Genomic DNA, 13,070 nt, shown 5'->3' with positions numbered 1-13,070 from the left:
ATAAAAATTGTTTAAGCAGAGAGACTACCCAGTAGCACGATAGCTAAATAAAGATATATTGCAGAACACCAAAGTAAAACATATATCCTTTTAAAGCAATAGTGGAAAAAAATCATAAAGGCAAAATTATGCGAGCACACTCTGACCTTAGCAACACAGGGATACAGACATCCTCCCCGTCATAGATACATACCTGTGGTGATTAGCATATCCTTACAAAATTCTCTTGTCAAAAGTGAGACAAGCTTTTGAAGATCTTCAAATGATGGGGAGATAAAAACATACTGTGGCCCAGATGAAATCTCCAAAAGCTCCGCACGGTCAGCTCCATTGCCAACTCCAAGAGCATACACAGTAACACCTTTGTTTTTCATTCCTTGAGAGGCCACTGCGAGTTTAGTGTAGGGCTTTGACGTGGTTTGCTTACCGTCCGTGATCACAACCGCCAACTGTCCAAAAACAGTGTTAACATTTCTCATGAAAATAGATCTTGGAGTAAATACAATGATAACCATGGCTAGTTATTACCTGATTTAAAAGGAAACGGAAATACAAAAGAAACTCCACTGATAATTATCCTCCTAAGTAGAGTTTCAATTAAAACCTTAAGTGATCAACTAAGATAGTAAGTTACGAGACAGAGAATTCGAAGATAACCCATTAATTATTTTCTTAGGGCTCTGTTACTTGTACTAAAGAAAAAGCAAAATTCATTTTAAAGGGCAAAAAACTATGACACAAGTTTTTAAACAGTCCTTACTTTAGGTACACTAGATCTCATCCCGTTTGTTGTCTGAAACGCATCTCGGTCCGCTAGGAGGAGAGCTTTGTCCGTGTACGTGAAGCCTCGTTGCCAACGCATCCCATCAAACTTCCTATTTACCTCTTCCGTACTCTGGAGGTCATTAAATCTTGTTACTACCTCAGCATTGTTACTGTATGCTACAGCTGCTATGCGGGTGGCAGAGCGACGAACGTCGAGTCTACTGGCAAAAGCCTTGAGGAATCGCTTCATTTTCTGCCAGTTCTTGCGTCCGATACTTCCAGATGAGTCAATTACAAATGCAATGTCCAAAACGGCGCTACATTCCTTTCCTGTTTAAAAATATAAGAGCAAAGTAATTGCTTACAAATTAGAATGCTCATCTCTATGTGACAACAAGGTCTTTTATCAAAAACGAACGACAGAAAATACTTAGAATGATCAGTGATTTTACGCATTACTTCTTTTAACACACAGACAGTCAGAGAGGTGAAAATGTTGGAAAAAATCAACATCACTACTAATTGAATGATAACTATACCACAAGGCTCCTCCACGGCAACAGCGACGCCCTTTATATCTCCCTCACAGGCTTGGCGTCTCAGATGACACTCGTTTAAGTCCTGGACACCATCTGTTGCGCAAACAGGTCGACGGGTATTCACACAAGTTGGGCACACACACTCCGCCTTATTGTCTACAACACGGCAGCCTATGTTGTATGGGGCTCTACAGCCAGGGGTTTGGCAAAGATCTGTAAGAAAGGATTAGATACCGTTATATCTCCTCAATAATTTTCAAGGATCCGAGGTAAAAATATCGAATTTGACAGAAAAAAGCATCTAAATACCTGGAGTTGTCGGTAATGGAGTTGTTGTTGGTGGTGGGGTTGAAACTGTTGAAAGAATAAAGCGCATAGAAGATTATGAAAGGAGAAATTTAAGTATTCTCACGATCCAAGCCTAGTCAAGAAACGAAACATATCTAAAAAGGCTCAAACATTGATAATTCAAAGCAACGCGCTCTTTACTTAGTGTTACGATGATTGCACCACTGCATTGTTTACTTGGACCGACCTGATAGTTTGTGTTCACATAATCGTCTTGTCATTTCTGGGGCGAGATTCTGGAGATCTTTGAATGATGAAGACACTAAAACGTATCGTGATCCAGATGCAATTTCTTCTAACTCTGCGCTGTCCGTTCGCCTGCCAACTCCCACAGCATACACAATGACGCCTTTGTCTTTCATTCCTTGAGACGCCACCGAAAGTCTGGTGTAGGATGGTACTTTTGTTTGTTTACCATCTGTGACCACAATTGCTAACTACATACATATGTAAATAAAAAACCAAATGGTATAAGTTTTCTTAAAATGAAAGTGACATTCTTTTATCAGAGTACCTGTAGATCCTTTGCCTTTGGGATAGGTTTTTGCTCAGACTCATTCAGATTGCAGGACTTCGCATAATCAGGTATGATATCCCATTCAAACTACGGAGAGTTTTGGTGTATCATGTCTATTTATATCAATTAACCTTGGGAGGTAATAACCTTTCCATACAAACCTTTCCACAGGCTTCATGCTCACATTTCCTAGAAAAATTTAATTGGAAATGGAAACAGCAAATTTGGACACAAAAAGACCTGTACCTTTGGTACGTGTGGTCGCATCCCCGCAGAGGTCTGGAACACCTCTCTGTTTGCGAGAAGAAGGGCTTTGTCCGTGTAGGTAACACCACGTTGCCATAGCATTCTATCAAACAATCGATTAACTTGGTTGGTGCTCTGAAAGCCGTCAAACTTCGTTACCACTTTTGGTTTGGTACTGTATGCTATAGCAGCTATACGAGTGGCAGAAGAATCGACGTCAAGTTTGCTGACCAGAGCTTTTAGGAATCGCTTCATTCTTTCCCAATTTTTTCGACCAATACTTCCAGATGAATCGATCACAAAAGCGACGTCTACCACGTTGCGACATTCTTTATCTGATAGTAATTTGAATAAAAGAAAGTAAGCATTACGATTGTTATTTGTTGCACTACAAAGCCGTTGTAATAATTTCTAAAAAAGATTCCCTAGAAACTTATGGTTCCCCAAGTTAGCAACATTATTTACTCTCGGAACTGACAGGAAAAAGGTGCCGCATCATTCGAGGCCCTGCTGCTTTCATAAAGCCAAAACACAGTAAAAAAGGTTTTTGATAGCTATTGTCAAAAAAGCATTAGAGAATCTTCATGAGTGACTCACCACAATCGCCCCGCTTTGCAACAGTAACATCTATATCACCCTGGCAGGCTTGTTTTCTCATGTGGCAGTCACTCTGATCCTGTACTCCATCAGATGCACATACAGGGAGGAAGATATTTTGGCAACTGGGGCAGATACACTGCGCAGTATCATTCACTACGCGGCAGCCTTCATTGAACGGAGCAGTGCAGCCCGTAGCACATGGATCTACAAAATGTAGAGTTAGATAAGCTTTACTCACCCTAGGATGACAGGCCCGTAAAGGGAAGTGAAACAGAACGTGACCAGATCATGCCTACGGGAAAGTCGTTTACAAGTTGGTCAGCCTTTCTTGTAATAACATTTATTGTGAATTTTTTCTTTCATTAATCATTTTTCGTGGATTTACTTGCATGTATTTCTCCAAATTATGAAGACAACTTCTCGAGGCCAATTTGAGAGATTTTATTGCATAAAAGTTCCTGGACGATTGATTATTTCCTTCTATTTGGCTTGGGACTCGAACTCGTTACCCGGTAAGCATGTCAAGCGCTGTAACCAATTGCCCACACCGCTTCGAGGCTCAGAGTAAAGATTTCCAATCGTTACCAAAGCGATTATTTCAGGATTTCAAATGGAACTTGATGACAGGACAAGATACAGTAGCAAAATTACCTGATGTTGTGGGTGTTGGAATTGTTGAGGGTCCAGTAACATATGCTAATCAAAAAAAAAAGTAAGCATTATATCACATTTACAACATCAAAATTTTGAATAGTTAAGTAAAAAATCTGCTTGTATCAGTTTACTAGAGGGTGTTATGGAGGGATGATGAGTCTTGATCGTTATCCCTTCCAAAATCTTCACTGTTTTCCTGTCAAATATCATGCATTGGTAACCTTTTTTAACTAAATAAATTTAATTTTTAAAGAAAATTAGCAAATTCCTCTACACCTTTACAAAAGTGGCGTCTTATCCCTCCGGCTATATTCTGTAGATCTTTAAATGATGCCGAAGTATAAATATTTTGCGATCCTGAGGCAATCTGTTCAAGCTCCGCTCTGTCTACTCCGCTGCCGACCCCAAGAGCGTACACAGTGACACCTTTGTTCTTCATTCCTTGAGAAGCCGCCGAGAGGCGCGTGTACGCGCCCGTTGTCGTCTGCTTACCATCTGTGATTACAAAGGCCACCTAGAAAGTATTACCGAAGATATAATGCACAAATCATCAAAATGTAATGGGAGTATGAGGGAAGTGGTCAAAGCCATTTAATATACAAGAGACCTACTTTTGAAAGGGAGGGGTAGCCTGTATTGATCCCGCACAAGAAAAAAAGCTTTTGGAAAATGTCGGCGACGAAGTCGCAAAAAGTGGCAGAAGACAGTCAAAGCAAAGAAAAAATGAAACGACCCTCTTGGGTTTATTGTGATACAAAGACAGTTGGGTTTCTTTCACGGCTCTCGAAATGATCAAGTCATTCCTGATTCTTATTAATCTTTTTGCTTTAAAATAAATCCATTATTGACCAAGCTTACGGTCAAGATGGCTGGATATTAGCCTCGTTCTTTCTCTGCGATTTTACGCCTCGGTCCATAAAAACGCAGAAAAAGAACTCGGCCAATATCCGGCCATCTTGACCTCACGTTTTGTCAAGAACGCATATACACAGATATAGAATCACTATATATGGCATAAAATCTCTAGGGAATGACGAAGCGCTCTCAAATAAGGAGACGTTAGGAAATCATAGATCAGGCTCAAGCAGCATCAGGTTATTCCTGGCGATAAACCAAATCGACTGCTTTACATAAAAAACAAAAACAAAGAAAATGAAAGACATCAGGGTAACTAAGGTTGAGGGAAACTTATTCTAATTTCACTGAAAGGCGTGGATGCGGCTACTAATGTGACACTTCACTGTATGAATTTCTTAAAATGAAGCTCACTCTCTCTTAGCGATCCCTTCTTACCTTTGGTACACTAGACCTCATTCCCTTTGTAGTCTGAAAAAGGTCTCTGTCTGCAAGCAGGAGAGCTTTGTCCGTATAGGTCAAGCCGCGTTGCCATGCCATAGCATCAAACACTCGATTAACCTGAGATGTTCCCTGGAAGTTTCTGAACGTCATCACTACCCGCGGATTCGTACTGTAGGCGATAGCTGCCACGTGCGTGGCAGAAGCACTAACGTCAAGTTTGCTAACTAGCGCTTTAAGGAATCGCTTTATTCTTTCCCAATTACCTCGCCCAATGCTACCAGAGGAGTCAATGATGAAAGCGAGGTCCATGATGGGGCGACAGTCTTTGTCTGATAGTGAAAGGAAGTAAATGATTCTCAAAAGAGCAACATAGAGCGACAATGTTTTAAAATTCTACGCACAACCAAAAATTGAATATCACCTAGGAGACATAGAGGCAGTTCAAGGACGCAATAATGATAATAATAATAATAATAATAATAATAATAATAATTTTAATAAAAATATAATCTTTATTCACTATAATCACTAAAAGTCTTTACAAAAATTATGATGAAATGCTTAAAAATCGAAAACAAATGCGTCAAAATGTCCAGTAAAAATTCTAGAAAAGCTCATGGATACACATTTCTTATAATAATCATAATGATGATCATAATTAAGGTATAAATATTACAAAACAAGTTTAAAAAGTCTCTAATAATAATAATAATAATGGTTTATCAACAGATCCACTAGGTGGCTCTTCCCTGTTAAAAATACATCAATTACAATTAAAATAAATCAAATTAAGTTATTCACACTGAAATTACACAAATATGCAATTAAAAGTAGAAGTAAGATTGACAGAATAAAAATGACAGTAAAACTAACTAATAGCTCTGTACTCTGTTACATAAAAAATTCTTTGAAAGGAAAAAAGACTTCAAAACATTTAAATAGTGAATACGAATTTCATCTCGTCTCCCCGAAGGATACCAGTTAGCTCTTCATCGGTGGTGCAGAAAAAAATACGACTACCATTTTTCTGCAATTTCTTTCATGGGAATGATTTCTGATGATCATTTTGTTCCTTGTTAACCAGTGCACGTCAAAATTAAATTTTTTTGTTTAATAATTACTTCTAAACAAAACAACATTGAAAAATTCCCAGTGTTGAGTGCAAGGTTAGAGGTGACGGCACATCAACGTATAAAATAGAAAACAGGACAAACAACGTACCACATGGAGTCTGCTTTGCAACAGAAACAACAATATTTCCTTGGCAAGCCTGACGTTTTAAATGACATTCGCTAAGATCCACGACGTCATCTGATGCACAAACTGGCTTCAGTATGTTTGGACAGGTGGGGCATATACACTGCGCCACATTGTCCACAACTTCGCATCCGATGTTGTATGGAGCATTACAAGGATTAGTTTGGCAGGGATCTGTTCAAAAACGGAAAGATAACTTCAATTCGCCTTGAAGTGCTTTAACATTAATGAATTCTCTGTGACCAGTGCACGGACCAAGGAAAATTGTTCATTTAACATTCGGTTTTAGCCTTGGCTTTGCTAAGTTCCGCTATAGGTAAAGAGTAAGCCGTGACTAACGAATGAGAGAGAAAAAGTGTAAAGGGAACGCGAGACTTGTCTAATTCTCGAGTGTTCTTGTGGAGCTGGATTTTCCGGAGCCGACGAAAGAGAAACCACCGCAATCAGCCGGCCTTTCTTTTAATCGAAGTCCAGCATCATGGACAAAAATCTTTTAACTAAAAACTGGCGAAAACGGTTTAAAAGTTAACACTTAAAAAACCGTGTTACCCAGTTCCAGTTTAAGTTTTTACGAGTCTTGAGCTTGTGCTCAATCACTCTAACTGAAGTGTTTGAGCTGTAAAGAAAATACTAGTCATTATGTCCATCTACACTGCCAAGGAACCATTGTAAACGGTAAAAATGTCAGGAAAAAAATGCTATTGTAACTATAGCTCAACGCCGATTACTTACTAGGTGATGATACTTCACATACACTCTTCCGTATTTTTGAAGCCTCGTTCTGGAGGCTTTCGAATGATGATGAAGTGAATACATAATCCAGTCCGGATGCTATCTCTACCAATTCTGCACGGTCCACTCCACTACCAACCCCAATGGCATAGACGGTGATTCCTTTGTCTTTAATTCCACTTGAGGCTTCTGAAAGTTTGGTGTATTGCGATGTTGTCGTCTGCTTACCATCTGTGATCACGATGGCAATCTGAACAAAAAGAATGTCATTACCAGAAATCTTTTGAACGATATTATCAAAGTAATTAAAGTACACGTGAAAGTTACACACAAAAAGAACAGTTTTTACTATGGAGAGGCAGCTAGCGCTGGTCCAGGGTTATAAGCTAAAGTTAGGTCGCCTGAATCTTTACAAGGTTTACGCGAGTGGTTTGGGGTTTCATCGGAGTATGATACAAAACTAAACAAACAAAATAAACAGCAAACCTGTCTGCAAGGTCATGAAATACATGTAATTATTATATGGCTGTGTCTCACAAGGACTGGGAACTACCGAATTCACGAATTTGATTGGCTGAAATCAATATTGAAAGCGGTGTAGATTTTCCCATCTAGACCGGCATCTAGACCGGTCTAGAAAAAAAAGGTATAAAGAATATAAAAATTGGCATATAAGACACTGCCATATAATAAACATCTTATTAACCGAGCTAGGTCGGTCTGTATGGGAGAATCTTGACCTCGGTCGCTGGTACAGACCGAACGCAGTGAGGTCTGCACTGGCGACCTCGGTCAAGATTCTCCCATACAGACCTCCCGCTCGGTTAATAAGAACTAAATAAAAAACGTATCGTTCCTGATAAAGCTTTGCCTCATTTGGGAAAAGAGGTAATCATGTTGGTTAGCGCTACGTTCTTAAATAACGGAAATAAAAAGCGTGAGTTAACCGTGACCTGGTTAGCTTTGTAGTAAGCAGTCGTCGCACGTTCTAATACGTACACAAGAATCTTGAGGTAAGCGTATCAGTTCCAATTTTACAGAAAGTAATCAATGTATTTGAAGCCTAAAGCACAATCACGATAATAAATAAATACTTAGCGGTCTTCCTACCTTCTTTGCATTTGTCCTCATTCCATTTGAAGTCTGAAATAGGTCTGAGTCTGCCAAAAGAAGAGCCTTGTCCGTGTACGTGAAGCCACGCTGCCAGCGCATACTATCGACTACTTGATTGACCTGCAGTGTCCCTTGGAAGCTGTTAAACCTGATCACCACCCGGGGATCAGTGCTATATGCTATGGCAGCCACATGGGCCGCGGAAGCACTAAGTACCAGTTTGCTGATCACAGCTTTAACAAATCGCTTTGTTCTTTCCCAGTTTCTACGGCCAATACTCCCAGATGAATCGATGATAAATGCGATATCTAAAAGAGGACTGCATTCTTTATCTAAACAAAAGTATTACACAAAAAGAAAACAAAAAAAAATTAACAGTTAAAAAACACAAAGAGAGAAGAAACGTGCACATTTAGGATTAGAGAGAGAAAGAGTAAATAAACGTGGAATAATTTGAACGTATACGTTGCTCCTAAAATGAGCAATAAAATTCAGGTATAACATAAATATCGCACAATGCCAGATAGCATTGTGGGTATCAGCCTATCAAGGACTTCTTTGAAGCTAGCAAAATCCTGAGAAAAGTACTCATAAATGAGTTGAGAGTTGCTGCAGAAGAAAATTAAACTTGAAGGAGGCTACAAAATATGTCCTCAGTTAGATAGACAAACACAGAGAAAAGTGAAAACAAAAAAAAAAAAGGCGAAAGAAGAGTAGAAAAGTTAAATGTGAAAATGACGAAAAGTTGCACAAATCGGAACACAGATCACTTCGATAAAGTTGAATTTAAACCAACAAAATGAATAATTTCATGATTAAATCGCCACAAATTTATGATGAACTCACCGCATGGTCCCTCCTTTGTAACGTTAACCCATATATTTCCACGACAAGCTTGTTGTTTCATATTGCATTCGCTCTGATCCTGTACGCCATCAGATGCACAAATAGGCCTAAGGATGTTGGTACAAGTGGGACAAATGCACTGTGGTCTGTTGTTCAAAACTCTGCAACCCTCGCTAAATGGAGCATTGCAACCAGGCGTGACGCAAGGATCTAGGGAAGGCAAGTATAATAAAGTTGAATTAGCTATCATTATCTGCAACCATGTACGACATTCCACCCTCTATCAATCATATCTTCCAGGTTTGATTGTTATTTTGGATAAAATACCTAGGTAAAATGTTAAGGTGAAAGAGTCGTCCTCTTTGTAAAAGTCTGTACTTTACAAATGATTCTTCTTAGCAGTTGCCCGTTCTAACAATGTGAAAAATGGGGGAGTAAAACAAGTGGTGAAATAAAAGGAAATGCTGAACGTTATGGGAGCCACTGGTGTTTAATGAGTCACGCAGGGTAAATTTTATGATTCCGTACGAAAATTATTCTGGTGTCACAAGTCGAGCATGTTCACCGCCTAAAAGATACATGCATGCTACTGACAGAATGAAGGAAAAACTCTTTGATAATATATGCAGCCCTGCTCATAATTCAGAAGCCGACTGTCGGGGAATATACATACATACATACATACATACATACATACATACATACATACATACATACATTTATATTATCCGTGTTGGATAATAAATCTCTTATTAAACGTTTTGCTGTGTAGTATCGCTGAATACTGATCCTGCGGCACAACCTGTTAAAATAATCAGTGATACTACACAAAAAAACGTTTATAAGATATATATAGTAGCTAGCGATCAAACAAGACGACACATGGTTTCTGTTACTCGGAGTTTCGTGCTTACGCACTCATCACCCACTGTATTAAGCTCTGCTCATGTGTATTGAGCACTATTCAACGGTATCGTCTACTTCCTCACATGTATACATATATATATATATATATATATATATATATATATATATTATAGACGGGTTCGTCTGAGTGCTATTCGATACCTTGGGTTGGTGTAGGTGTTGGCGTCGTCAGTATCGCAACTGAAAGAGGAAAACAAATTACTGTAAATCAAATATGACACTATGAACTTACAAAATGTATCCAACGACTTATGGCATTATGATAATTTACAAAATGTCCCTAATGGCTTAGATTTTACAAGCATAGCCAACAATATCCAACTCTGGAGAACGTTCGTTCGGATTACAACTACCCACTGGTTGTCCGAGACTGTGCGGTCTATACAGCCTAAAAGGTCCAATTTTGTAAGTTATAATACACACGCAGCATTTTCAGCATGGTCATTCGCTGAGAACATGTCAATTAGTGCCGAATAATGCAGAAAATTTAAACTGAGTGCAGAAAGTTGAAATTAAATTGATTGACTGGTAAGTCGCGAAAGCACAACAAAACAAAATTTCCGACAGATGAAAAGAACAACGTTTTTAATTCAGAGTTTGAGGGAGAATTCTACAAATGAAAACATCAAACAGAGTGTAAACAACTGGTTAAAAGTCTGGCCTCCAAAAACGGATAAAACTCTGAAGAATTCTTACGTAAAAGCTCATACGAAAGACGGGAAAGAATACGGGCGTGATAGCTGTTGTATAATGGTTACAGCTGTCGACTGGTACCGAGCAGAGGAAAAATACAATTCAATTTTGAAGCTATTTCTTGAGGAAAAAGTCCTACTACTCTAGAAACAAGGCAAAGGCAAACGGCCGAATTGCTAAAGAGGAAAACGGAGTCATATTTTTTCTTGTATATTTTTAATGAAAGACTACAAATTGCACTCGCCTTGCGGACGTTTGGTTAGTGCTGATTTATGCTAAGTTGCTCTGGAAATCATGTGATTACCTATACTTTATTACATCCATTTCACATCACTGGTGGTCCCTGTAATCCGATTGGCTGTAATTGGTGCGATCTATTCACGAATCGCACCATTTTTTGCACTAAATCGCATCATTTTACGCTTGACTGAGTTTCTGACACATGACGTTAAAGTCTTTCTGTTTTGCATACAAAATAAGATGTAAAAGCGTTTCCGGTTCCGCTTTTTATTAAAATACCGGCTCTGTACTGTATCAATAAAATATTTGAATTCACCAAATCCTGTATTTGGGCGATTTCAAAATGGACGTAATAAAGTGGTAATTGAACCTCGTGTCGTGCAATTTTGGTCTGAAATCATACTTGTGATTTCAGCCCAAATTGCACTTCACTCAGTTCAATTACCATTATTAATAAAACTGTCCGAGTCACTTCAAAATTGCTAAATGATTCCGAAGAACGTATGAAAAGGCGGAAAATGCCTCACTGTCAGAATGCTAAAAAATACGTATATAATACAAAGGACACTAACCTATAACTGAACGCTTATTTGCGGCAAGTAAGATAAGGAAAAAGTGCCCGAGACATGGAGCTTTTCACCGGGTCACAGTATGATAATTCTCCAAAAAAGCTGAGAGGTTGTCATGTTTACGCATCATCAAATTGTATGGGTTTTAACCGTGATATTGGATCAGTGAATGGAGACAAATGACAATATTAGAGAAAACTGGCAGACCGACCAGGTTTGAGTTCGCGATCCTCAGGTACTAAATAAGCAAAACCACAACGTCAGCTCTAAGCCACGGGCTGAAAACAAAATTTTAGTTCAATTCCAAATTGTGTGGGAGGCCACTCATATGGTTACCATTGTATTTTGCAGGTAGAAGTCATCTCGTTTCCAGCACAAGCTAAACTTTTCTCGAAATAATCGAATGGCTGCTGTACCAAGTACATATCAAACTTACCTCTCGGAGTGGTTATGGAGCTTGCAATCGTTTGAACTTGTTCTGGGAGGTCATTGTACGACGCAACATATAATAAATCCTGTGGTCTTTCGACGGGGACGTCAGATGTACGTCCCAAAGATATTACGTAAGTGATGACATCACGGTTTTTCATCAGTTGCATAGCGTCCACCAAAGATCCCCCATCAGGTGATTGCCTTCCACTGGTAAGCAGTATGGCGACCTAGAATGAAATGAAACGGTGTTCAGTAAAATTAAACGAAATCAGCTCGAAGCTGCTGCTAGAGCTCATTCGGTTTTTTGTAGCAGAAAGTGACTAAAGGTATCAATACTCTTCCACGGGCTCTTAAAGGTTTTTTCCTTTGTACAGATTTTGTACAGATTCTAGTTATGGTTTTCGTTTACGATATTCAATCGAAAAGTGCTTTGAACAAAATAAAAATCTAACTAACCCTGCGAACAGATGGTCGGGAGTTCTGAAACAAGTTCGCAGTGGCATTAAAGGCTCGGTCAATCCTTCGCGTACCACTTATCTGCGGGGCTCGGTCGATGATTGAGTTGAAGCCCGTAATGTCCGTGTAGCCATCAAAGGGCAAGATGGGTCGGGCTTCAGTGCTGAAGATAATGACAGAACCTCGGGACTTTCCCGGTGTGATATTGAGGTACCTTGCGATCAGCTTAACGAACTCTTTTTCCCTCACGAATTCATCGGGCGTGACGTCAGACGAGGAGTCCAACATGAAGACTACGTCAGCCACAAAGTTGTATGGACCAAGAGCCGCTAGAGGTTGGTAAATTAAGAAAAAGGAAAGTATTTTATCAAACCTTCAAGTTTATTAATGGTTAAAATGCAAAATTATCCTCACATTGTGTTGGCTTTTTTCAGCAAGAGGTGATGGGAACCAACAACTAAACAAGCGTAGGGGATGGGGAGGGGGGGAAGGGAGGGAGGGAGGGAGGGAGGGAGGGATTATTTGGGTGGAAAGTCAAATTTTTTCCGATCTAAACATTGTCATGAGTTGTGTTATGTGTGGCAGCCAAAACAGGGAAATGCTTATCTGATTATGGAGGTTGAAGAGTTCGTCATCTGCTATCAATTTTAACACGTTGACGACTAAGAGTGACCAGCATCTAATTTCTCCCCACAATATTACTCCTGAATCAAACATTTAGGTCACGAGAACAAAGGAAATGATCACCAACTAAACAAGCTCTTGATTGTTACACAAATTCTCCTTGTCGTCACGTTAGGAAATGTATGGAGAACAGTATAGAGAATATGCACTCTG

The 13,070-nt window shown here is 39.3% G+C and overlaps 1 protein-coding gene across 1 annotated transcript in view; it reads right to left on the bottom strand.

Moving 5' to 3' along the window:
- LOC111334474 (uncharacterized) overlaps positions 1 to 13,070 on the bottom strand; it is a 54,592-nt gene that overhangs the window by 28,329 nt on the left and 13,193 nt on the right. Inside the window, exons 11-27 of the mRNA XM_088740713.1 lie at positions 12,234 to 12,562; positions 11,782 to 12,004; positions 9,985 to 10,023; positions 8,917 to 9,126; positions 8,068 to 8,402; positions 6,958 to 7,207; positions 6,190 to 6,399; positions 4,963 to 5,297; positions 3,946 to 4,183; positions 3,667 to 3,711; positions 3,013 to 3,219; positions 2,416 to 2,750; positions 1,840 to 2,089; positions 1,614 to 1,658; positions 1,305 to 1,517; positions 761 to 1,095; positions 194 to 449 (exon numbers count right to left, since the gene is read on the bottom strand). Coding sequence (XP_088596839.1) covers positions 194 to 449; positions 761 to 1,095; positions 1,305 to 1,517; positions 1,614 to 1,658; positions 1,840 to 2,089; positions 2,416 to 2,750; positions 3,013 to 3,219; positions 3,667 to 3,711; positions 3,946 to 4,183; positions 4,963 to 5,297; positions 6,190 to 6,399; positions 6,958 to 7,207; positions 8,068 to 8,402; positions 8,917 to 9,126; positions 9,985 to 10,023; positions 11,782 to 12,004; positions 12,234 to 12,562 — 3,855 coding nt within the window. The remainder of the gene's footprint in view (positions 1 to 193; positions 450 to 760; positions 1,096 to 1,304; positions 1,518 to 1,613; positions 1,659 to 1,839; positions 2,090 to 2,415; positions 2,751 to 3,012; positions 3,220 to 3,666; positions 3,712 to 3,945; positions 4,184 to 4,962; positions 5,298 to 6,189; positions 6,400 to 6,957; positions 7,208 to 8,067; positions 8,403 to 8,916; positions 9,127 to 9,984; positions 10,024 to 11,781; positions 12,005 to 12,233; positions 12,563 to 13,070) is intronic.

The sequence above is a fragment of the Stylophora pistillata genome, chromosome 12 (genome assembly GCF_964205215.1).
Source record: "Stylophora pistillata chromosome 12, jaStyPist1.2, whole genome shotgun sequence".
NCBI lineage: Eukaryota > Metazoa > Cnidaria > Anthozoa > Scleractinia > Pocilloporidae > Stylophora > Stylophora pistillata.
The sequence above is the reverse complement of the archived record's forward strand: the minus strand, read 5'-3'. Positions and strand labels throughout refer to the sequence as shown.